Source organism: Octodon degus, unplaced genomic scaffold (assembly GCF_000260255.1).
Source record: "Octodon degus isolate 3935 unplaced genomic scaffold, OctDeg1.0 scaffold00084, whole genome shotgun sequence".
Classification (NCBI taxonomy): domain Eukaryota; kingdom Metazoa; phylum Chordata; class Mammalia; order Rodentia; family Octodontidae; genus Octodon; species Octodon degus.
This window is the reverse complement of record NW_004524660.1, coordinates 3,095,341-3,121,819: the sequence shown is the minus strand read 5'-3', so window position 1 is coordinate 3,121,819 and position 26,479 is coordinate 3,095,341. Positions and strand designations below refer to the sequence as shown.

Sequence of the window (26,479 nt, the reverse complement as noted above, 5' to 3'; positions counted from 1 at the left end):
TCAGTAGAATAAGCACTTCCCTGGCAAGCATAAGGGCCTGAGTTCAATCCCCGGTTCCACCAAAAAAATAAAATAAAAATAAATACATAAGCTCATTGATCGTCTTAGTAATTGATTCATTCAGCTGCTTACGGTCTTTGATCTCTTTAATCATTTGTAACTATTAGATCTGTTTTCATTCTTCAGGGTTACATCCATGTCAGTCTGTGGGGCCAGAATTTGGGAGTTAAGATTTTTGGAGGCATGTTGTTGCTTTATTTTTTCATGATTCTTGGGTGTAAGTTTGTAGATCAGTTGGGATAGAAAACTGCGGCATCGTGGTGAGGCCTTTAGCAAGTGGACTTCTCCTGTGACACTCTGAGTGTGGGTCAGCTTGAAGGTAGCCACTCGGCGTGGGCAAAGTACCGGGCTAGATCCCTAACGCAGCATTATGACGCAAGCATGACCGCAGCAATGCCAGCATCCAAAGAACCATCCACGTATCACCATAGAACTTAAAATGTGTTTTTAAAATCCTCAGCTCTTTCAAAAACCTGAGGACAAAGGAATGGTAATAATAAAGGATAGGCTAAGAAACAGAAGAAAAAATAAGAAAAAGAGAAGGAAAGAAAAACTAAATTTTGATGATATTGTTTTTATCAAATGGGGGAGAAAGGTTTGAAGAGACTCCAAAGAGGAAAGAAAAAAGAGAAAAGAAAGTGGGTGGGCAGGCAAGCAGGCAAACAAAGCAAGTATAAATGGAAAGTGAGATATAATATGTAGTGCTTGAATCAAGTGAAGAAACCAGCAGAACCACAAAGCTAGATACCCAAAGAAATGACCTTTGGTGAAGAGAACCTGACAAGCCAAGATAAGACACTGTAGAGTCAAAAGCAACAATTCACACTTATATGCAGTTGCATATACACACATAACAAACCGTGAGAAGATAACTTTTAATGATAGTCCTTGCCAGACATGGTGGGGCATGCCTGTAATCATAGCAATTGGAAGGCTGAGGCAGGGGGATCCTTGTAAGTTCAAGGCCACCCTGAACTGCAGTGAAACCCTATCTCAAAAAAAAAAAAATGAAATAAAATAAAAAAGTATTTATCCATGAGAAAAGAAGGTGAAATTTGAAAGGATGTGAGAGGGGAAGAAAAGGAGAAATGAAGGAATATAAATGGAAAATGAGAGATACAAGGAAGTTGCACGCAGTTTATAAACTCACAGAAACACTAGTTGAGCAAGTCCTATGAAGCAGCTCTTAGTGGAGGAGAACACGACGTGAGGTTGCAAAACACTACAGAAGTGAAAGCGGTAAGGAACACTTTCAGCACTTAGAACCACAGTGGAGCCCACGCTGGTGCTCACAAAAAGAAACAGTAGAAGACAAAAAAAAGCTAGTGTGACATTCCTCATTGTAACTGGATGTATTTTAGGGTATAAATTGGTCCAGAGTTCTCCTGTCTCGGTCCAGATAGGCGAGGCCCTCCAGCAGAGCTTTGCGGAAGCCATCTCTACCCCTCTGCAGGTGGATGGGAACTTGGGCAAGTCTGCCAGCGACTGACCTAAATGCCACCTACTGAGCTAACCTCTTCTGTATCTGGGGGTGATGACTGGACAGTCCAGACTGTCCTCCAGATCTGTCCTTCGCAGTCTGTGAGCAAGTCCAGCGCATGGACTAAAGCTCTAGAAATTTCCACACTGTGCTTGTGGAGCCATGGTTATCTGGGGGCTGCCCACTCAAAGTCACTCCATTCACCCCCGAGCTGGAGAAGAGCAGAGCAGGCAGCTGCTTAGTGCTGACAAGGCTCGTGGCGGAGGTCTTGGTCCAAGAGCCTTGCCCCGGATTCATTCCACACGTCCCACCAGAGTCACCACAGTGAGATCTGTGTGGGACTCCGCTTGCTTCAGTGATAATAAAATTTGAAACTGAGGTAGCAACGCAGACCTACAGGCAAAAATTTTAGCTGAGAAGGAAAAAGAGACCGGGGAATGGGCTTTGACTTGGCGGGAAGGAAAGCTGAAGGCGGCACAGCCCTGACTGAGGAGGGCAGTCTGGTTACCTGGTGCTGGGCATGTTTGCCGCAGGAGGGCTGCCTGCCTGGCACACCTGAGGCCCGCAGTCTTCTAAGGCTGTGTACAGCCACTGACCACACAGCCCATCTCTAACAGTTTTTGCAACTTCTGGCTCACCCAAGATGCCAGTTCTGATTCTTAGAAATGCTGACTTACAGGCCTCCTTCTACGTCGATGTCCATACCAGTTGCCGGTGAGTCTGAGTCTCTGGAAGAAGACAGAAAAGGTGGAGAGACCCTCAAAGTTCACCTCGGAATAGCAGGTAGGATTCGTGGCCTGCCTGCTCATTGCGGTTTGTGCCCAGCGGTACTGCTTGATCTAAGAGAGCCCCCTGAGGCTTCTAGACTTACAGGTTTATGGGCACGGGACCTGAAATGGGCCAGCGTCACCAGAGTTTTAATCATGGCCGAGCAGTAGCTTTATGTGGTCTGTCGTGGCGTGTGGTGACAGATAGGGAGTGTTGTGGTAAGCCTGCCCCTCACACTCAGGCAGCGCGTGACTCCACTATGGAACAGGGCGCTCATGACTTCCCGCTCCACGTGCCGACAGCTGTGCCAGTGGCCTCTGCAGTGTCGCTTCTTCCTGGCAGCCTCTTTCCCTCTGTCTGTGCTTCTCAGACCCTGGTGAGCACCCAGGTGCAGGCTTAAACAGACCACTGGCGCCAGCAGCCAGGGCTAGGGACTCAGTAGATCAGGGTTGTTGACTGAAGTTGTGCATTATAAACAAGGAGATCCATTTTTTTTTCCCCAAAAACTTTCAGCAAATCAGAATTTCTTCTAAGAGTTAAGGTCCAGCCTGGAGGTACAAGCCTATAGTCCCATCAGAGGCAGAAAGATTGCTTAAAACCAGGAAGTTTGAGGCCAGCCTGAGAAACGTAGTTTAATTCTGCTCAAAAACAAAACAAAAACCAAAAATAAAAAAGTATGCAAAATGTCAGGTCGTCTAGAGCAAAAAGACAGAAGAGTTTCTTTTTATCTGCCACGTTATATGAGCAGGATGTATTATTTAAAAGAGGTTGCTGAAGAGATGGCTCAGTGGCCTAAGCACCTGCCTGACAAGCGTGAGGTCCTGAATTCGATCCCTGGTACCAAAAAAAAAAAAAAAGAAAGAAAAGAATAGAAAGATGAAGTGATGAGATTAATATCTTTACTACCTTTTCAAATATACATAGTTTCTTACAGGTAATGATGGCTCTAAAACTTCCTGAATTAAGATCAGCAAGTCCTTGGTCAGTTGTTAACTTTTTTTTTTTTTTTAATTTTATTTGTATGTGTGTGTGTGTGTGGCCAGCTCAGCCCACCAGGGGGCGGGGCTGGCTGGCATGTGGTGCTGGGGGATTGAACCGCAGTCCCTGTGCTTTGCTAAGCTTGTTCTAAGTAGGTGCTTTAGACCACTGAGCCATCCCACCAGCCCGTATGAAGCCACAGCCACAGCCCAAATTATAGCCTGGCACTAGCAACACTTAACACTAAAACAGTAGAGTGTGCTGGAGTTGATTGCTGTGTTGGGTTTTGGAGGAAGCAAGATTTCCTCAAAAACTAGTGAAATCCTGCAATTTTGTGAGAATATATAAGAATAAAATTGGCTTACTTTTATTTAAGAAGCACTAAACACAAAAACAGTACTAATTTTAAGACAGAGCTCTGCAAAATGTTATTTTTAAAAAACCCCATAATTCTTCAGTGAACTCAGATACTTCAGCATTGTCTTTTTAGTTGGGTACAGTGGCGCTCTTACAAACCCAGCACTCTGCCCGGTTGGGGCAGGGGGATTGTTAGTGGAAATCAATCCAGGATAACTTAGCAACTTAATGACACCCTGTCACAAAATAAAAAATTAAAAAGGGCTGTAGGTGTAGCTCAGCCCAAAGGCCCCAGTAACACATAACACAAAAAAGAATTTAACTATTTTTTGTTTCTCTCATTGCATTTTTCACTTTTAGTGACTTAGAGGGATCGCTGTCACTTTCTACCTGTCTTTTTGGACAGTGAGCTTGGCATAGTTGACAAACGCAGATTGTGATCCAAATTGATCACTGATTTGCGTGCAGGCGTGCTAATGCCACAATGTGACCCCTTGCAGACCTGTCAGCAAAGAGCACGTCGGTTCCCGATGAGCTGGGCGCCTGTGGACATTCCAGAACGTCGAGCTACGCCAGCCAGCAGTCCAAAGTGTCAGGTAGAGCTTACCAGGAAAATTGAGTTCTTCAGTGTTCGGGGGTGGGGAGCGGCTGTGGTGCAGGACTTGATAGCTGGCCGTGTGTCTGATGCCAGTATCCTATCCAAAGTGGCTTTTCTCTGACAGGATACAGCACGTGTCATTCCCGGTCATCTAGTTTCTCCGAGTTCTGCCACAGGAGAAATACCTCAGTGGGAAGTACCTCAACAGGAATTGAAAGCATTCTAGAGCCCTGTGATGAATTGGAGCAGAAAACAGCAGAACCGAATCTTGAAAGCGCTGATAAAGAAGATGTGGCCTCTGAAAAACTCAACAGGTATCCCTTTAGTTTAAAGAATAAATTCAAATTCCTTTTGTTTTCATGACATAATAAAAGGGAGAAAAAAAACCTGATTGTTTTTAAAGATGCCCGGTGAAACAGGATTCTGTAGAATCTCAGCTGAAGCGAGTGGATGACACCAGAGTGGATGCAGACGATATTGTGGAGAAAATACTGCAGAGCCAGGACTTCAGCCTCGACTCCAGTGCAGAAGGTGTGTGGAGGGCTGGGGGCCTGGGTTTCCGTGGTCCAGGTCGCGCAGTCTGTGTAGTGGGCAGGACGTAAGTGGTACCCACAAATGCCCCAGGACGAAGCTGTGGCTTATTTCTGAGAGTGAATATTGAATTTGGAAAATGAACAAACTGGAGTTCAAAATGATGTGTTAGGGAATGCAGTTCAGTGGCAGAGCAAGTGTTTAGCAATGCCTAGTGCTCCCGAAAAAGAGGGACATCTGAAAGAAAACTTGGCCTTCAGAGGCTGGCTCCAGGCCCCACAGTCCTTCCCTCTGTGTCTGCATCTCTGTCTGTCACACCAAGTCTGGTGTAATCCGGAGGGTTGAGGCCACCCTGGCAGAGCAGCAGTGGATGACACAGCCTTCAGCCCTCCTTCGTATTTTCCCACAAAACAATAATTTATGTGCTCCCAGTTTGAAAGGTACAATTACGCATGCCGGTGTGAAAAGCATGTCCGTCACAGTTGGAACGACAGTTGGTAGGAAGGGCTGTTTCCAATACTCAGTTAAAAGAAAATGAGCTTCCAGACAGGTGGCAAGACATAACTGCTAATAAAGCTTTTGGTTCTTTAGTTTTTAAATAAACGGAACTATGAATTAGTACAGCATGACTTAGGCGACTGTAGTCTGCGGATTGTGCTTCTGAGAGATGTTTTGTTTGTGTGTTACAGAAGAAGGCCTGAGGTTATTTGTGGGGCCTGGGGGAAGCACAGCCTTTGGCAGTCACCACCTTCCAAATAGGTACGTAGCCCAAATGGCACCTTCACACAATTCAGATGGACTGGTTAGGGAATGTCGTGAGCAGGGGCCAAAGATCTCAGGGTCTTCAGTACATGAAAGCTGGAAAACACAAGTAGCAGTAGCTACAGGAGACGAATTAACAGGTCTTAGTAGCGCTCTCACTTTTCCTTATTTTTAGAATTTCTTTTACATTATATGTCTGCTAATTTCCTTGAGTGTATTTTTAGAAGATATTAGTAAAGGGCTAGTAGAGCACCGGACAGGTTATGATATTAAAAGATATATCTAGAAGAGTTTTAGTCTTTAATATTTTAGACACAGGAAAGCAGAATTACATTTTCATCTTTTTCTGTTTTGTAGTCCTGGGCTTGAACCCAGGGCCGTATGCATGCTTGGCAGGTGTTCTACATTGAGCTGCACACCCAGCCCCAAATTGCATTTTAGTCTTTTTCTTTTTTGTCCTGGGACTCGAACTCAGGACCTTGCCCTTGCCAGCCAGGCACTGTGCTGCGAAGCCATCCCCAGTCCTCGGTGGGTAGCCCTGTATATTGTCAGTGTTATGGACCTACGCGGTAGTACATGCTAGTGATTAACTTTTCTGTACTCACTCTTCTCTAACCCATGGAGTCTCACACAGCTTCCACGTAGTTGTGGCACTTTGGGAAGGCCGCAACTCCAGAAGCAAGCTCATCTGCTAGACGTAGCACCTTGCCTCTGAGCAAGGTCGAGCTCCCCACGCCCACAGTGCTCGCTCCAGCAGTGTTCCACAGAAAGGTGTGGATCTTGGAATATTTGCACTTTTACCAGCTGAGCTTAAAATCTGAGATGCTCTGAAACCTTTTAAGCATCACGCAACCCTCAGAAAGCTTCGGATTTTGACAGATCTCAGGTTTTTAGGTTAGCAGCACACCCTGACTAGAGCGGAGTGGTGAGCACAGAAGTGCAGGAGACCCCTGGAACTTGAGCGCTCCCTGCTCCCTGCTCCCATCACCCCCGCGACTCAGCACTCTGTTTAATGTTGATGAACAGCCTGCGTGGCTGCAGAGAGAGGGCAGGCGCCGGCCTAGGGAGCCCCGGCCAGGCAGTTGCTCTCTTAGGCTTAAAACTGGAAAAATTTAGATTTATTCTATCAGTAGTCATTTTATTGAGCATTTCCTCCACGTCCACCCAAAGGATACAAAGAGTCTGGCAGCAAATGCTCCCCTCAACAGCAGGCTAGGAAAGGCCCCACAAAGATGCTGTCGAGAAGGAGTTTGAAAAAGGGGATTGTAGCAGCAGTAACTGAATTCAGGCCTTTCATTAACATTTATTAGCCTGTGCACTCACTAAATCCAGTAAGGACTGAGCCAGCGGGTAAGTAAGGACACAGGCAAAAACGCCTTTTACCCCTGCCCGCTAATGGTCGCACAGTGATGGGAAGCATCTGGAGATGAGAACCCAGACCCCTCTTGGGTGTCACAAAGTGTCAGCGCTGCAGGGAAACAAATGCATGGTGAGGTTTTCATTTTTAACTAAGCAGCTCACCACTTGGCTCGCGTGCCAGCAGAGCCAGTTTCACTCTCATGGGTTCGCCACCACTCTCTAGCCCGCGAGACTGGTCGGCTGCAGCCGGTGGATCGATCGGCATGCCGCTGCCTGTTTTTATGAAGCAAGTGACATGGGAACACGCCTGCCCCTGCTTACTGTCTGTGGCTGCTTCAGTGCTGTGATTCTGAGAGAACAGCAGGCCCGCACCAGAGAGACATCCAGAGAGAGCCGACACTTGAAGAGTCTTTGGGAGAATCAAAGATAAATGGGGGTTTGTAGGGCAGATAGGGGAGGGCAGGTGCTCCTGGTACTAGGAGCAAATAGAATGACTCTGTGGTATCGTATGATGAAGCCAGGCGTGGTGGCGCACGCCTGTCGTCCTAGCAGTTGGGAGGCTGAGAGAGGATTGCTGCGAGTTCAAGGTTCGCCAGCACTACATAGGAAGACCCTGCCTCCAAAAGTAAAATTAGATGGTAATAATTATGCATTGAGCAGTTACCAGCCATGCGCCAGACTTAGGCACGTGCCTGTGGTCACTCCTTGCCCTGTCTCCCATCAGTGCTCACCACACACTGTGGTATTTAAAAAGTGGAAACAAAGACACAAAGTAGAGATCATCTGTCCCAACATCTTGAAATTGCTAAGTGATGAAACCAAGAGTCGCGCTGCTGTCTGAGAACGAAGCCCACGGCACTTCAGCGCTGCACCGTGGTGACCGAGGAATGATGTTACACAGCCTGCTCAGCAGATTGCTGGCCAACAGGCTCTTCTGAGGAGCGGGCCGTGTGGAAGGGGCTCTGAGACGTGGCTGGCAGGTGTCTTGGAACCCAGCTGTAAGGGGCCTCGGTCAGCGGTACCGTTCCTTTCTCCCAGGTACAGTGGGAGGCAGGGAAATGACTTGTCGGGTTGGTGTTTTAGGAAGGCAGCCTAGTTTGATTAGAGGAAAGAGGCTGATAGCAGAGAAGCAGGTAGAAGTATGATTCCAACCATAAGGAGTTTAAATAATGATCAGAATGTGACCCCTCTCATCAGACTACCTGGGATCGAATTCTGACTCTTCACTCTTTACAGATGTATTTATCCTCTGTAACAGTCTAAGTTTCCTCACCTGTAAAATGAGAGAGACCAGTTATCTAGGGCTGGGGATGTAGCTCAGTATCAGTAGCACAGCGCTTGCCTGGCAGGCATCAGGTCCTCATTTTGATTCCCAGTACCAGAAAATAAACAAGTTACCTACTTCATAAGGTTGGGTTTTTTTATGAAGATCACATTATATGACTTACAAAAAATAACACAGCATCTGGCACACAGAAAGCTCTGAGCATGTTCTCTTCATCAGTATTGTTATTTAGGACAAAGATGACTTCCAATTAAAAACTCGTGTAGAACTTAGCTCGGTCATCTAAGTGCCTGCCTGGAAGGCACAAGGACCCAGGTGCAGTCCCTGGTACCGCATGCTGTGCTGGCCACCATAAACAAACATAGTGGCACACTCCTGTAATCCCAGTGCTGGGGAGGCTGAGACAGAAGGATCACTGTAAGTCCGAGCTACATAGCAAAACTCTGTACCAAAGAAATAGAACTGAGGACATAAGGGCATTTATATAGTAAAATAATTCTGGTTGCCACCCCCATTCCAGATGAATGTTAGAATAATCATCTGGAACTGGGGATGCAGTTTATTTGGGAGAGTGCTTGCCTAGCTAGCAGGTGCAAGGCCCTGGATTCAGTCAATAGAATAGACAAGACATAGACTCAAAGGTAGAACAGATCATCCAGTTGAAAAAGTCTATAAAGTGTGCGATCAGGGTTGAGGTACATAAAAATTCCCCATTACAAGCTGCAGAAAGGCCAAGAAAAGTCAGAATGTGTCCTGGGGAAAAGAGACTAGGCCAAAGGGAGAGATGTTGGATTTCTGATTTAGCCATCACAACCCAGCTTAGTAATGATCTTGGCAAATCACATCTCTTACTTGCTAGCTGAACAACTGCATCATTGGAGTTCTCAGCACGGGCTCTGAGATTAGGTTGCTTGGGTTCTGAACAGTACTTCTAGCTGCGTCTTCTCTGCCTCAGTTTCCTCACTGCTAATGGAAGCTGCCTCATAAGAATCGTAAGATGTAAAATAAAAGAGGTAAGATGTATACGTTGCAGAACAGTGGCTGGGGGCGTGGCTCCGCCTCAGCCCGCCCTCAACGGCTGCCATGGCAATGGCACCCCGCCTCCGCCTCTGCCTCCAGAGGGCTGAAGGGGATGCTAAAGGTGATAAAGCCAAGGTGAAGGATGAACCACAGAGAAGATCTGCAAGGTTGTCTGCTAAACCAGCTCCTCCAAAGCCAGAGCCCAAGCCTAAAAAGGGGCCAGCAAAGAAGGGAGAGAAGGTACCCAAAGGGAAAAAGGGAAAAGCTGATGCCAGCAAGGATGGAAATAACCCTGCAGAAAATGGAGATGCTAAAACAGACCAGGCACAAAAAGCTGAAGGTGCTGGAGATGCCAAGTGAAGTGTGTGCATTTTTTATAACTGTGTACTTCTGGTGACTGTACAGTTTGAAATACTATTTTTTTATCAAGTTTTATAAAAATGCAGAATTTTACTTTTTTTTAAGCTATGTTGTTAGCACACAGAACACTTCATTGTTGTTTTGGGGGGAAGGAGCATCTGTCAGTAGGACAGTGTCTCCAAAGCTGGACTGATGTGGGGAAGGTACCTTTCCCTGCTGGTTCTGAGAGACTTCCTCCTGGCTCCCAGGAGGAGGGATTCCCTGATGTTACACATGTGGCCACTTTGGCATAAATGCCTTGTGGTACGGGACAGCTCCCAGTTCATTTTATGTCTTCCTTTCCTCTGCCATCAGCATAGGCTTAACTCCCTTAAGCCCAGAGACCTATTGGGATCTAATTCCCGAAAGTGATGTTACCAGTGTGTCAGGCAATCTGGACTCGCCAGTAATGCTGAGGTGGTGTCCCACAAGAACAATTGATTTCCTTTTCTAGATTGTGGCTCTTCAGATTGGTAATTCTGCCATTTTCATTTCCCGAAAGTCAAGGTCGGCTTGTGAAAAGTTGTTGAACAACATGCCAAATGTGAAATGTCAACCCTCACTCTAAACCATCCCTACTTCAGAGCCTCAAATGCAGACTTCATTGGATTTTATAGTGGCTTTCTGATTTTTGGTAGTCCATCCAAGAAGGGAGTTTGAAAGTTGTCGTATACTGTTAAAGATTGTGTGCCCATGTCCTGCCTGAAATACCATGATTGTTTATGAAAAGTATCTTTAATAAAGCTGGATACAGTTTAGCTTGGAAAAAAAAAAAAAAAGAACAGTGGCTGGCACTCAGCAAACGTTCAAGTGACCTGTGAGCACCAGCTGAGGGCCTGTCTTGGAGCATCACTGTGGAACCTGGTCTGCTTGAGGTACCCACCGTGCTGCTGGTACGTGTGGGCGTGCAGTGACGTGGATCGTTAGATCAGCTCTGACGTGAACTGTAGTGGCGCAGCTGAAACCAGAACTACTTCCCAGAGAAAGGAAAAAGCATGAGAAGTCACAGTTGAGGAAAAGCAGACCCGGCAAGTGGGCAGAGCAGGAGCACACAGGGACACGGACGGCTGTCTGTAGTAGCGTGTCCGAGGCCGTGATTCGCTCTAGCAGGCCCAGGGCCTCCCACAGGGTCGCTGGGCGCCTGCTTGTCAGCCTTGGGAACTTTTCATTGTTTCTGGCAAGATTTTTTTTGTTTATGTTCTTGTGTTTATGTTTTTACTTGCCTATTAATGCCACTGTCTTTTATCTCTGGCTACTTTTAGGATTTTCTCACTAGCAGTTTGTCGTGATGGGCCATGGTGTGTTTCTCTTTGTGTTTATTCTGCTTGGAGTTCCTTGAACTTTGGGGATCTGTGTATGGGTATATAATTTTCATCAGTTTTGGAAATAATCCGGCCATTATATTCTCCCATCCTCTCTTCTGGTACTCGGACCCTCAGTGGTAGCCCCAGCCCCTCTGAGCTTGGACCTCTGGCTCCTCGGTAGACAGGCAGTGTTGGTTCTCCCTCGCTGCAGGCTTGGAGAGTCCTGAAGGAACCTGCTTCAGGCGACAGCTGAAGCCCCAAGGAGCCGTCTCCCTGGCTTCCTTCCTCTTGGGAGTAGTGCGTACTGCCTGTCAGTCCTGCATGTGTGCTCTATTTTGCATGTTCTGATTTCTGACCGTTTAAGGCAGGAGGACCAGTCCACTTCCTGTTACACTGTCGGAAGCTCACCAGGGCTCTTTCAAACTCGGATTATCATAGCTGTGGGTGGGTGTGCACCGGCGCTCCGTTGAAGATTCTGGTCTTCTATACATTGCATCTGTAGGAAGAGCTGGCTCGAAGCAGTCAGCTAAGCCCAGCTTGGCCCGTGGCAGAGTGGTAGCCCCTGCCTTAGCACCACCTTTGAGCGTCTTACCTTAAGGGACAAGACCAGAACTGGAGGAGGCTCCTGGCCTTGCTGAATTCTGGCGTGCTCAAAGTGAAATGTCAGGTACTAGGGTGGATCCCAGCGTTTTTCCAAGTGAGGAAACGGGAAACCTGTGCCTGGTGATCACTTTCAGTCGCAAGTCCCTCCCACATGGGCTGTGTGCAGCCCACCAGGTCGGCTCCTGGTCACCTGGGGTGCTTCCAGGGAGGAGGGATGATCCAACTTAGAAATACAAAGCCAGCTGTCATCTAAAAGACCCCATGTATTTTTACAAGCTTTAGAAAACCTTTATCCTGGCAGACCAGGCAACAATAGATGGAAAACACATGTTCATTCTATTATGACCTAGAGCCAAAGTACTGAGAGCCTCACAATCATAACAACAAAAAGCCTGTGTTGCCGGAGCCACTCCTTGAATATCCTCAGAGCTAGTTCATTCAGAAAGCTCGCAAATGCTAAGCCTCTTAATATTCTCCATGTAGGGGCTGGCGAGATAGCTCAGCAGACCAAAGCGCCTGCTTAGCCAAGCTTAGGCAAGCGCACGGAGCTGGGTTCAATCCTCAGCACCACATGCTGCACCAGCCCTGCCCCCCTGGTGGGCGGAGCAGGCCACAGAGTTCCGCCATAGGGGCATACACCTGTAACCCCAGTGCTGGGGAGGCTGAAAACAGGAGGATCACTGTGAGTCTGAGCTGCATAAGGAGACCCTATAACAACCAAATGCATTTAAAAACATGTATTTTTTTTCAGGGTCACAGCCATAACCCCAAAATACAGTGGCCTGGCTGCTCAAACTACACCACCCTCCTTGCCTTTCCGTCGAAGTTAACTGACGTGCACGTTTTACACTCATGTTCCCTAGGGAAAACTTAGTCACACAGCCACCTACCTACAGGGGCGCTCAGGAAATGTGGTGTCTAGCTCAGTAGGCTTGTAACCCTAAACTGTGGAGAAGGGGAAAACGAATTTAGGGGAACAACCAACAGTCTGCTACTCCAAATTAGTGAGGAAATAAACCCATTTTCAAGATCGTTTTCCCTTCAAATTGCCATTACACAGGTATAATTTACAACAGCAAGCACGTATGAGAACGTTTGCAGCCTGGTATGGTAGCACACACCCAGAGTTCCAGCTAGTCAGGAGGCAAAGGCAGGAGAATCAAAAGTTTGAGGCAAACCTGCTCAAAACAAAAGTCCTGTAGATGTCCCTCAGTGGTGGAGTGCTTGCCTAGCATGAGCAAGGCCTTAGGTTCAAGGCCCAGTGCTACCAGACAGACAAAAGACACTTTGGCATACTCATCAAAAAACCCTAGCGCTGGCCCCCACCTCTTAAAGGTCCACAGCACCTCCTAAGATCATCACCGCTGGGGCTCAGACTTTGCAGATGAAATTTAAGGGCCACTGAACATCCAGACCATAGCCAGAGTCTTCTAACCTTATGAAAAGGGAACAAAAACCCAATGAGTGACCTCTTTGCTTCCTGTGCACGCAGGAGAAAGGTGAGGCAAGGCTGCAGTCGGCTTGGGCCGTGGTGGCAGCCATCTGCAAGCTGGGATGAGGGCCTTCACCGGACACCATCCCTGATGGCATCTTGATCTTGGGTTTGCAGCCTTACAAGACAGAAAAAAAATAAATAAATTTCTTTTGTTCAGTAGCCAAAAAAAAAAAAAACCCTAGCACTGGGTGCTGTGGCATGTGTAGTTGCAGCTCCTGAGAAGGCTGCGTTTGGAGAATTTTGTACATGCAGGAGCTCTAGACCATGGGGGAGAGGGTGGTTACTAGAAAGATACGTTAAAATGTTATATACTACTCACCGTTATAGCAAAAGACTGTCATCATTAATCCATGTAGCGCCTGACTCCCAGCTGGATGAGACTGATAACAGGATTTATACATAAACACATTTGAAGAGAATGTTCCTTGCCACAATCTCTGTTACTATAAATGTTACTGTAAGTATTGTGTGAAATCTGTAAATATTACTAGATTACTATGGAAATAAGAGAGTCAAGGGCTAGACTAATCCAGTGTATTATAAACATTTACTATTCCAAATATTTTCAATCTGTGATACTTTTTTTTTTTTTAATTTTTTATTTATTTATTTATGTGTGTGTGGCCAGCTCAGCCCACCAGGGGGCGGGGCTGTCTGGCATGTGGTGCTGGGGGATTGAACCGCGGTCCCTGTGTTTTGCTTAGCTTAGCTTGTTCTAAGTAGGTGCTTTAGACCACTGAGCCATCTCACCAGCCCCTGTGATACTTCTAAACCCCGTAGAAAAAGGCTTACTGCACCATCTCTGAGGTCGAGTTACATAGGACAGTTCAAGAACTGCAGCTCCATGTCTGACGCTTTCTGTGCACTTTCTGCTTCAGGGTGGGGTCTGGAGCTTATGAACAAGTTGTGATCAAACGCTAGGAGCCGCGCCGGCGACCTGACGCTTCCCGTGGACTTCAGGTATACGCAGTGGGTGGAACAAGCATTTTAGGGCAGCACTTGAGAAAAATGTATGGTTTTTATGAAATTTTTATGATTTTTTTTAAACAGGATCTAACTATAGTTCGGGCTGGCCTTGAACTCACATCGATCCTCTTGCCTCAGCTCCCATGTGCTGGATTATAGCCATGTGCCACCACATCTGGTTAAGAAAAAACATACCTATTTTTAAAAATGAAGTCCATCTATTAAGAGGGAAGCTGCCATTTAGTTTCTTCTCCAAAAGCACCTGCCACCGATCTTTCTCACCTGCTCAGGGGAACATCTGTCTTCGTGGCGGTCACAAAGCAGTACACCAGGGCTGGCCGCAGAGTCTGCTGCCCCTGAGGTCCTGGACATGTGGGGGAGGCTGCAGACACACCGAGGTTAACTCGTATGCAGGTGTGAAATCTGGGTCGGGTGTTAAACAGGTTTAGACTCTTACGTTTTTTATTTTAATTTTACAATAAAAAATATGTGAGTATAACTTAAATCCTATAAATTCTGTCAAGATAATTATAATTCTCATGAAGGAAACTTTCCATACTATATACTAGCTACATTACTGAACTAAGTCTGTTAATTCCTTTTGATGCCATAATTGGTATGAAGTAGAGGAAAATGTTATATACTATAATACGTAAAACCCTTACTGAGAATTGTAAGTGTGTCTTCCATAAAGCAAATGAGCAGTGTATTTAAGTCTGAGAAGTGAATGGATGTAACTCATATTGTACAATATTCAGGAGATGGTTACTGGTCATTAATATCAGATGAGCTGCAGAACCCACCCTATAATTCCAAATAAGCTTGCAGTCACCATGTTAGGCTGCCATAAGGCGCCTAGGGGAACAGCTGTTTTAAAATTGCTGAATATTCAGACCTGCTGGTTTCAGCATTCAAGCTTAGAAGAAGAGGAAACTGGTGATATGAGCAACAGCACAGCCTTCTCTGTGAATTCAGCCTTACCTGGACCTGGAACTCACTCTGACCGGCAGAGGACAGAGCCGGGGTGCTGCCCCGTGTCCTGGGCGGTGCAGGGCTCGCAGTCTGCTCAGTGGCAGAGCTGCTCATTCTGAGGCAAGAGTGGAGTGTAGCATACATCAAATATGGCTTTTAGAATGGAGCTACTGTAGCCTAGGTATTTTCACATTGGGGAAATAAAATTATTAGAATACAAATTATTTTATCAAAACAGAGGATTTGGAGAAAAATGTAGTCTTTCATGTTAGGGCTTTAATATTTCAAGAATTGGACATTCCATATTAATTCAGTACCACCCTTTAATAAATTCTGAAACTGTTAGATGACACCCTGTTTCAGGATATTTTTAATACTAAGAGAGAGGGTTTTATGAGTCTTTAGTTACGTACACTTTTTTTTTCATGGGTGCGGTGCTGGGGACCACGCTTAGCTACACCCCAGCCCTTCCTTATGTTTTCTTTTGAGTCCAAGTCTCACTGGGTTCCCCAGGCTGGCCTGGAGCTCACAATCCTCCTGCTGCCTCCTGACTAGCAGGGATTACAGGAGGCGCCACCGTGCCTACAGCTTCATTTTTATTTTTGCAGATATATTTTAAAAAGAATTATGGAAAGAAAGTTTTAAATAGAGATGCAAAGATGTTAAGAGAAATTGAAATTTTTAAAAATATATTTTTCTATTTTCAGAATATTATTTCTAGGCTGTATTTTTTATTGGCACTTCTGCAAATAATTTCATAGTTTTAAATGTAAAACCACAGTAGATTGGAACTGGGGACTTGGCTCAGGGCACAAGCACCTACCTGGCAAGCGCAAGGTCCTGAGTTTGATTCCCAGTACCACAAATAAATAGATAAAGATAAAATAAAACAACAGTAGATTGTAGTTCAGTGAGGTTATGAAAGGTGTCAGACATATGAAAGGTCCTGTAGTCAGGACAGTGCTTCTGTCCTCCCAAATTTGACTACGCCAGGCCTGTGTCATTATATGAGATGAATTCTTGGCATTTAAAATGGTACAGAATTCTTCCATGAGCCAAAACCAGCAATAAAACTCTCCTCCATTGAAAAATCCAGTTTAAAATGCTTTTTTAAAAAAATCTAAATAGATTTTGAAAAGCATAAACGCCTTCTCGAGGGCCGAGGAGATAGCTCAGTAGAAAGGGCCTGAGTTAAAAAAAAAGCCTTCCCTTCGCGGTAGCAGCCAACAAGTCCATCTTGGTTACTGGAGACAGTGAGCAGGAGGAAAGCAGGCCGCTGTGTCCTCTGGGCTCATGACGGCGCCTGCCTCAGGCTCGCGCCATGTGGCATTCTCTGCACACGCACTTCAGGGCAGTCCTATAGAATACCAGTCAGAGTCCGCCTGGTCTGTGGCACTGTGACTTCCTTAACCAGGCAGCTGTTGGAAGCAGCAGCTTACTAACTACCGCGTCTGTTTTTGGGTTTTTTTGTGTTTTGTTTTGTTTTTTGTTGTTGTTGCTTTTTTGTATTTTAGGGAAGGGTCTACAGGGTAATCAGGGTCTCACTACTAAATTGGACTTCAAAAACAAACTTTTGATTGATTTTTTTTAAAACAGTGAAGTCAAATTTCAAATGGTCAAACTGTGGAGAATTTGCAGATGGGTAAAACTTTTTGTAATTCTATCCTAAAGCAAAAGACAGACAGCCCTAGACGGCTGTGTCGGTGCTGAGATATGACTCTCACTGCTGTCAGAAGAACGCGACAGCAGCTCGTGGCCGGGACAGACAGGCTGCAGGGGCAGGGCGGGCCCTGAAGACAAACAGCTCGTGTAGATTAGGACCCCATGACCTAATAGTCCTGAGCAACAATCCTAAATTCCATTGCCCGTTCTAGCATAAAATTATCAGAATATCCAAACTACGTTTTTCTAATAAAATTCAGAGCCACAGAAGTTGACCACTTCACCCCTTTGTTGCTAGAAAGTAGAAAAATCTTCACCTAACTTCTGCTCAAAATATAGTCAGACGGGCATGACAGTACATGCCTGAAATCCCCACCGTTGGGGGGCTGAGGCAGGAGAACCATTACATGTTCAAGGTCAGCCTGAACTGGGCTACGTAGTGAGTTCAAGGCCAGCCTGAACTACATAGTGAAACCCTATCTTAAAAAAAAAAAAAAAAAAAAAAAAATTCAGGCAGCAGTGACTTTTTAATAAATTGGAACATCCATAATAATCTCAGACTTTCAAATTTCTATACTATCTAAACTACTTTGTGAACTCAAAATAGTTTATTATATCTCACAGTATTATTGTATATCTCACTGAAGTACTCAAAAATGTGTTAGGGTTCCTGCATATGTAACAAATCCCTGAGAGACAGGCTGGACTCGTATGATGGGGTTGTATTGTATTTTTTAAGTCTGTAATCTGAGCAGTTCAGAAATTCCTGGTCAGTTCCCTTAGATGGTACGTCACGTGAACATAATCAAGTACGTTAGCTCAGTTGTGTTCTGCTGCTGCTCGTAGGCTAGCTTAGGTACTGTCATAGTGTTAATAGCCAAGATGTTAAAGAATCTGAAATCTAAAATATAAAAATTGAAACAGTCCTGTAGGTAAGCCTCTTTTAAGACTGCTCTGACAATAAAGGTCTTACTCCCTTATTATATCTGATTTCATAAGATAATGTATACAAAATGTTTTAAATGGCCGTGTGGGTCATCTTCCCATACAAGAAAATTGACACCAAATATAGTCTGTAAATTAAAAATTGTATCAGTTACAAGCAACATATTCTGCACTGTCAAGTGTTTATCGTTATCTTATGTATATAACAAAAAAATCTTTGCTGATATTCATTGGCCAAATTTCATGCAAGGGAAGACATTTAAGAGTTGACACAAACTTCTTTTTTGGAAATACCTGCTGTGCGGGGTCGCCTTCCCCTTGGCGTTCAGCTGCTCCTTCGGCGGTGCGTGTGCAATCCTCCCAGCCTCAGCAGGGTTTATGAAGATGTCGGTGCCGCTGGGGTGGGGCGCAGCGGCACAGCGGCACAGCATCCGGGCCCCAGGCTTGGTCCCCAGCTCCGCCAAGTTTATATTCACAGAAGTGATTCCTTCAGTATTCTGTCTAATACTTGGAGAATGACCTTCATGTTTACATGTATTTCTTTCTTTCAATTGTACAATGAAAAATCCAGGAAATGTTTCCTTTTTTAATAAAAACAAATGTTTTATTTGTAAAATGTTTGTAATAATGTAAAGGTGATTATATATGGTTAATAAAAGTCACATCTTAAAACTTGAGATGCTCTTCCTATTTAAACTACTAGTTAAGGCCGGGGAGATGGCTCAGTAGAATAAGCACTTGCCTGGCAAGCATAAAGGCCTGAGTTCAATCCCTGGTTCCACCAAAAAAAAAAATAAATTACTAGATAAGACGCCTCACATAACTCTGCAAGGCAAGGAAACAGAAGTGAGCATCCAGTGTAACTTGCCCCTCAGAGTTTCCTCTCCTTGCCCCGCCTGCACCGGCTGACTTGGACCCGCAGCCCGCGCAGCAGTGCAGGCACGGGCCTTGCAGGAAAGCAACCCCGAGTCTGGCTCCACACCCCGGAAAGGATCACCAAGATGACTCTGTACCACATGGTGGCAGGACTTCTGATTCACCTCCTCAGGCCACCCTATCCTTAGCATGGAAGGGGTGTGAGCAACTGCAACAGGTTGTGACACAGAACATGTGAGTTAATGTGAAGAATGTGCCAAGAACTTAGGACGTTTTTCTTTAAAAAGAAAATGCATATACAATTTGGTAAATGCTGAGTGCTTTATCAAAGCAAAATTTACCTTTGTGTAGCATCTGCATGCATACATGTATTCTTGTCATATGGATGGTTTATTAACTGGCCAGTACTGGATACCCATTCACCAAATGATAGTTCACCCATCCCCCCCCCGGCCATTTTGGTTTTAGTACTGAGAGTTGACCCCAAGGAGCACGGAAATGCATCCCAGCCCTTCTTATTTTTTAATACAGGGTCTTGCCCAGGGCCACCTAACTTGCTCCTCACCTGCCCTAACCTCCTGAGATTACATGCCCTTTCTCCCCTCCCTTTTTTTGTGGCACTGAGGATTGAACCCAGGACCTTGTGCATGCAAGGCAGAACTGTACCACTGAGCCACATCCCTGGCCCTGCTTTTTCCTCTTTGTCTAGGGTCCTCAGGGAGAAAAGATAATTTCAATATGTTCCCTGTGCTGACATGCAAATTGTAATTGCAATTTAAAGCTAATAACTATAGCTAGTGGTGGCAGACTTGTGGCACTAAAAGTTCTAAAGGTCCATCACTATCCACCTGTAGGTTGGTCTGAGTTTGAGGCCAGGTCCTCTTCTGCATCTGCCAGGGCTTCACTGGACAGCACACATTAAAAGTCACACAAGGGAAAAGCACACTGCTGCTTGTTGTAGGGAGCAGAGTATATCTGGGAAACCCTCCAGAACCCCCCAGAGCACAGGATCAGAAAGGATCACCAAGATGACTCTACCACATTGTGGCAGGACTTCCGATTCACCCCTCAGGCTACCCTGTGCTTACCTAGGTGCTGTGTTCCCAAGCCAGGCCTTGTTTTGTCCTAGCCACTTTTCTTACCTGGTCTTCGTCTCACTCTCAGTCCTTCGCGTAGCCAGTTCTTACCTCTTTGCTTTCTGTACCTGTATATCATTCACTTGGCAGAAGCACCTAATGAGGCCTTTCTTTCCATTTTTACAAGTAGAAAATCATAAGGATTCCTATGCTGTGTGAAATGCACCAAAAATAGGAAACAGGAAAGGCTCACATTTAGGTAGTCCCTGGGTTGCTGGTCTTTATTTTTCATGAACCCTCGGTCTCAGTTACTCTTCTCTTGTTGCTGGAACAAATACCCGACACCAAAATAAAGGAACGAAAGGTTTACTTAACTCACAGTTAAGGGAGGTTTCAGTCCAGACTCAGCTGGCTCCAAGGTAGAGTGGCACATGGCAGCGGCAAAGAGCAGAGAGCAAAGGGTGTGGCAGCAGCTCCAGCAGCGAGCTGGCCTCTCTCCCCTTCTTACACCCCCGGGCAGATGCAGCGTCCACAACCACAGTAATTAATCACAAACTGCAGAAGCTGCCCATGACTGCAGGAGGCTTTGGGGAGGACACCCATGTAAAGAGGGAAATGTCAGAAGCTTCCTGTATTAATTGGTTTAGACGCCTTTCCTAAGTAGCTGCAACTTAGCTATGCTGCACCCGAGATCCCAGATCTCTTCAGTTGGCATACCTAGGTTTTTTATTTTATTTTCAATCTGTTATAGTGTGGAACTTTCCAAGGTACTTTAGGAAAAGTGCGCCACCTTCTGGCACTGAACTTCAATGATTCAGGCTTATCTGCCATCTTGTATCTGTCCCTTTCCCCGCCCCCTTAGCAGAGAGGGGGTGGAATCGAACTCAGGCTCACGCTTGCCAAGCAGGTACTGTGCCGCTGAGCTAAATGCTCAGTCCCTCTGCCCCTCTTTCATGTGTGTTCTATGGAATTAAGACCAAAGGAAAAACAATTTTCTGGGTTTTTTTCAGTAATGACAAATAACTTAAAAATAGAATTTAAAACATTGTGTAAGTAGGGTGAAATTCTTTGCTCTGTTCTGGGGCTAAAAAACAAATGCAATTACTGTTCTGTGAGGATTGCTACCAGAAAGCAGGCATGAGCATGATAAAGAGCGAACAGAGACAGGCCTGGGCAGAGACGCAGTGGGCAAACGGCCCATTAGGAGACGCCAAGCGTCCAAAGGGTCAAGGAGTGGTGCAGAAGCAGGCAGCAGTGTTTCTAGGGAAAGCCAATGCTCACAGCTAGGTTGGGCCCTTCCTATAGGCGCAGCAGACAGGATGAGGCAGGCAGATGGGAGATAATTACAGCATGGAAGCAAAGTGCGCGCGCAACTTGGCGGCTAATCGGGAGCTGAACCGCTAACTAGGGTGCACGGAGTGTCATTTTTCAAGGGGGGAGAAAGGCTTATAATGGGCATGTGGGGCTTCAGAAACTAGTATTTAACACTGTAAATATGTATAGCTCTTCTAGTTCCTACCAACTTGCTAGACCTCAATAATATTAAAAAAAAAAAATTTTTCGCAAGTGCCCCCTTTTCTATCCCGAGATGTTTCGTGTTTATTGTAATTGATACCTAGCACCCTCCACACGACAGAAATCTGTTCTTAGTCTTCAAATTTCCACACTGCCACTGCCGATGCTACCCAGTTCCCACTTGCGACTGCTCAACAGGATGCCACAGGACCGGGTGCGAGGCGGCAGCATTCGGTTGGGTTTCACCCTACTAACTCCAACAGGGAGCTGCCTCGATCTGGAAGATTCCTTGGCAGCCCCTGACCAGCTGAGCGCTGAGAACATGGTCCAGCAGCTCGGTCTTACTGAGTATGTTGTACAGGGGAAGGCTGGAAACCAAGTGTGGCCAAGAAGCGAAGGGGCAGGGAGAGTGAGACAAGTAGGGAAGGGTGGCCGCTGTGCGAGGCAGAGCGGGGGTCTCTGGAGAGACTTACAAAGATGCTGAGGAGCCCGAGTTCGTATCTCAGTGGCCTGGAAATTGAACTTGAATGAGAGAAGTGCTGCGAAGACATAGGCTTCTTGGAAACCACAAATCTTTAGGTTCCTGCAATGGTTTCCATCTTGAATGGCCCCCAACTGCCCACATGTCCTCAAGGAGGCGCTGTGAAGAGCTGGGACCTAGTGGGTGGTCTTTAGGCTTGGGGTTACCCTGGAAGGGGGCTGTGGGGCTAACCCGGGCCTCTTCCTCTTGTGGCCTCAAGCCATGAGGGAAGCGCCTTTGCTCTCCCCTGTGCTCCTACCATGATGTGCTGCCTCGCCAAAGGCCCAGAGCAACATGCACCAGACCCTCCAGACTAAGCCAAAAGCTAATCTTTTCTCTCCGCAAATGTCTCAGATGTTTTTTGATGGTAACAGAAAGTTTTTGCAGCTCTCAGGCCATGGGAATAGGAGTTAGAGGTAATATCTGGTAACGTGTTATTTCATAGCTAGCCTGGAGATAAGAGACAACAGTAGGTGACAATGAAACCTGATAGAGACAGCAGTAGGTGACAATGAAACCTTTCAAAGAAAACTCTACAAATAAAACTTCCTCCTATAGCATCATGTTCTTCATTGTCCTACAGTGCAGTTTCTTGGGATCAGGACCCAAGTTGCCGTGCTTGAGGCCTCTGCCTTATGAACTATGTTATCCTACAGTGATTTGCCTAGGGGGGGGGAAAAACCAATGTAATACCACAAAAATCCACTAGTTCTTACAAAATTAAATTTTACTTGCACTGAATTGGAAAAAACAAATACTTGACATTTCTTTGCATCCTTCTGAGCAGCTTGGGGGTTTTAGCATGAATTTTATGCATTTTATGAAGGTATTGTAAAAGCAAAGTCAATAATAATTAAGTACATCCAGATACATTTACAAACTAAAGTTGCACCAAAATATACAGTAAATGCCATTAATGTGAAGCTAATAGTATAATACAAGTGGATACTTTGTCAACTGCAAATCTATGAGTGGTAGCAGCCAGGACTGCTCTTCTACAGGGGTAATCAACTGAGAGGAATTCCCAAGAGGCTCTTATTCCCCAGCCCTTAAGGGTAAAAGTTTTAGTTAGGCTGTTATGAAATCTATTTTAAATTCTATACAATTCTAAACTGTCAATCTTAACTTAGTAACTGTCAATCTTGGCTGTCATAACTTAAATTTTAAAATTATCACAGGAAAAATTTCAATTTTTTTAATTGGTAGGTTTTAAGGCTGTGGCTCCACATTTGCCTAGCACACACACAGGTTGGCTCCAGAGCAGGGGAGGGGAGGGAGGAGGAGAGGGAAAGATCCTTTAACATTTGGGGTTTTTGTTTGCTTCCTTGTTTCCCCGAGGAGGACTGCAGTTAAAGGTAGCCGCACTAAATTCTGCCAGAACATAAGTTCTAAGAGAAAATGAATTTTCCCTCCACCAGCTCCTGCAACCAGAAGCTCCTCAAACCACACGATCTAAAACCAGTGCTGAGCCCTGGGAATTGGGAAGCAGCAAATATGCTTTCACCACATAGAAGGTACAACATAGTTTACCAGTAGGAATCACCCCCACCCCCAAAAAGGAAAACCTGAAGTGAAAAGCTTCTTTCTGGGCATGCAGCTCCATGACAGTGTGCGCTTACTGAAAACATGGCCCTGGATTCAAACACTAGCACCAAAAAAAGGTTTCAAGTCTTCCCCACTCAGGTGGACCTTGAGAAGCCTCTCATTTATTCCAAGGCATGATTGCGAAACTGAATTTTCAGGTATGAAGACAGCATAAAATATTAAGCATTCAAAAGGTTCTCTGCTTCTCAGACAGTGGAAAATTCTCAGAACTGAGTGGAGTAGGAAGAACAGCCATTCACCACTGCATGTTGTAATGTACGGCGTGGTCCCAGGCACTGGCCAAGATGCTCTACAGCAGGAGTGAAAGGACAGCAGCTCTGATGGGGAAAAGGACGTCTACACCACTTCCTGGCAGGTCCTCCTCTGCAGTGTCTGAGACCATCTGGGCACAGAGAACAGAGGGGACACAGTATGTGGGCTGACATATTCAGCTTTCTTTAAACTGCAGGTATTTGACTTTTTTTTTTTTCCCTTGGCGGAACCAGGGATTGAATTCAGGCCCCTGCACTTGCCAGGGAAGCGCTTATTCTACTGAGCCATCTCCCTGGTCCCGGCCATTCTTAGAAATAATCTTGACTAATGCTCCCTCTAGGTCCACAGTATCCACTGCTATGAGCAATAGCCGCCTGGACCCGAGGACGCCTGGACCCGAGGACGGGCCTTGCTGTCCTAAATGGATATGAAATCAGCGCCCTGAGAAGAGCACAGCCGTCTCAGATGGAACACGTTTCCCGTGCCAGGCCCTGCTTCCTTAGCAAGCCTGACGGGCACTCCCTGCACTTACATCAATTGGGACTGTAATCTCTACTTGCCTTTTCCCTTTATAAAATTTTCCACCATTTTTGTGCTGCTGAAGGGTAATCTCTGGAAGGAGGATCTGGGTTGAAAGTGTGGCTCAGTGGTAGAGCACTTGCCTAACATGCACAAGGCCCTGGATAGATCCCCAGCAAGAAAAGAGTCTTCAGACTATTGACCAAACCTTCCTCCCTTTAATAAACACAGGCACAGGTTTACATTACCTAGGGCTGCTCCTCTGCATCAACTCAGGCAAAGCTGAATTGCTGTGGTTCAAGCCACACTGCAGAAATTTACTATATTTACCAATCTCTGGCTTAGAATGCTAATAAACCTTTCAATGTGCAAAGAAAGACCACGGGGGCTGCAGGTGGCAGTCATACACTCTGAAAGGCTTCTTAAAGGACAAGGGATCAAGTGATCAAGCTTCAACCAACTTCATCTGTTAGCTCTGGAGAAGGATAAAAGGCTGCCCAGGCTAGAAAATGCAGCACTAGAAAAGCGCAATCATCAGAAAGGAGCCTTAGGATGAAAGTTGTGCGAGGTCTTTGGGGGAAGAGCAGGGCACATGGGGATGGAATGGGGAGATGGTGGAGGAACACAGAGCTCCAAGTCATGCGCACTCCTGAGCACAGGCAGAGGGAAGACCCAGGACAGATGTGCTGGGGCCTGGCAGAGGAGTCAGCAGAATCTACTTTCCAGTTACCATCCTTTCCAAGTTCAGCTGCAGCAGTCGCCCACTGGAGGCCTTGCCCAGGGAACAACACTGCACCCTGACCAGGGCCCATCTCAAGCCAGTCAGACACTCCTGCTGTGGCAGTTTGTCAGGGTCCCTTTTCCTCTTGTTGTTTGGAAGGCCACCAAGTTAACACGTGGCCTGCAAGAATATAAACTGCTTCTCAGCTTCTGCTGCTGCTGTGTGGCCAGAAGACCTCATGTTAAGGTCTTAGAAAACTTGCAGCCACCAGACCAGGCAGCTGGCAGCCGCTTCTCCCTGCTCTTTCCCCTTCTGCTGGAGTGGAATATGAACATGGCAGCAGGAGACTGGACCGCCACCTCTGTCCCTACGGTGGCATACTAAGTACAGCAGTGACCAAAACACACACAGGTCCCGACGTGTCTGAGCAGCCACAACCTGTAGCTTACCAGACTCCTGTGCCTTAGGCGGAAAAGTCTCCTTTAAACCACTTCCTCCCCTCGTGGGCCAAGCTGTATTTTTTGTCTCCCACTGTTAAGACCACCCCAGTGCCAAGTAGTAAGTTCCTAGAGAAACAGGTGCTCATAGAAGAGGCAGGTTGGGGGTGTGGCTTGCTTAACCTAGGCCCAATCCTCTGCATTACAGAAAGAAAAGAAAAAGGAAAGGGCAGTGGTTACATCAGAGACCTCTATGCTCTGTTCAAATACCTGCATCTGAATGACAGAGCAAGACTTGTCTCAAAAAATAAATACCTGGGCTGGCCTGATAGCTTAGTGGACTAAAGTACCTACTTAGGCAGACACAGGGACTGGGGTTCAATCCCCGGTGTGTGGTGCTGGCCCCACCCTCGGGGCACACTGAGATGGCAATTAAGACTGGGTGTGGCTGGGCTGGTGAGATGGCTCAGTGGTCTAAAGCACCTACTTAGAACAAGCTTAGCAAAGCACAGGGACCGCGGTTCAATCCCCCAGCACCACATGCCAGCCAGCCCCGCCCCCTGGTGGGCTGAGCTGGCCACACACAGAAAAAATAAATAAATAAATGGGTGTGGTGGCACACACGCCTGTAATCCCAGCACTTGGGAGGCTGAAAACAGGAGAATCACTATGAATCCGATCTGCATAGTGAGACCCTGTAGAGCCTGTCCTACATACAGAAAACAAAAACAAAAATACTGAATTCCTTTTAAATGTTTTTAGGGTCTAAGAATTTGGCCTGAAGGAGAATCATAGAACTATTTTAAAGCTATTCAGAACCCTTGAAAAAAGGGGCAAATAGTATAGCTGATCACTTTTCCCCCCAGAAGTGGGAACTGAGCACAGGGCCTCAGCACGGTAGGCCACTGCTCCCTGATCTACACCCCTAGCCATCTCTATTTGAAAAAGGTCTTGGTAAACTGATCAGGAGACCTCAATTTTATAACCCTCCTGCCCCAGCTTCCTGACTAGCTGAGATTACAGTGTACACTTCTGAATGTTTTTATATCATTCAACACATGGCTCTAACATCAATAGAGGTGTATTCAAAATCAACACAGCATATCCAATTTCTTCATTCTTGAGAAAACATCAAAGAAAATTTTCAACTGAAAAAGCGCACTGCTTTTAGTTAAACCCCAACACCTTTCGCAGGTAAAGAGCAATCAGGCTGCACAGCGGCCATGTCTCCACTAGTTCAGAACAGCTTATGTTAAAACTTCTTAAATGTCACTTAAATAAGACAACACCAAAAGAAAAGGTTCAAACCCTAAGGGAGCTCAACTGTCACTGAGACTTTGAACTTTGGCAGTGTGGCAGGCTCAAGTATCTTCAGGTTCATAGTCCCAAGCATTGTGCAGGTCAACCGTGACTG

General features: G+C 46.0%; 1 protein-coding gene across 1 annotated transcript in view; it reads left to right on the top strand.

Moving 5' to 3' along the window:
- Fam102b (family with sequence similarity 102 member B) overlaps nt 1–14,090 on the top strand; it is a 68,919-nt gene extending 54,829 nt beyond the window's left edge. Inside the window, exons 6-12 of the mRNA XM_004636950.2 lie at nt 2,220–2,323; nt 4,144–4,239; nt 4,366–4,555; nt 4,645–4,772; nt 5,462–5,531; nt 13,878–13,959; nt 14,050–14,090. Of these exons, the coding sequence (XP_004637007.1) occupies nt 2,220–2,323; nt 4,144–4,239; nt 4,366–4,555; nt 4,645–4,772; nt 5,462–5,531; nt 13,878–13,920 (631 nt within the window). The 3' untranslated portion in view covers nt 13,921–13,959; nt 14,050–14,090. The remainder of the gene's footprint in view (nt 1–2,219; nt 2,324–4,143; nt 4,240–4,365; nt 4,556–4,644; nt 4,773–5,461; nt 5,532–13,877; nt 13,960–14,049) is intronic.
- The last annotated feature ends 12,389 nt before the right edge of the window (nt 14,091–26,479 follow it).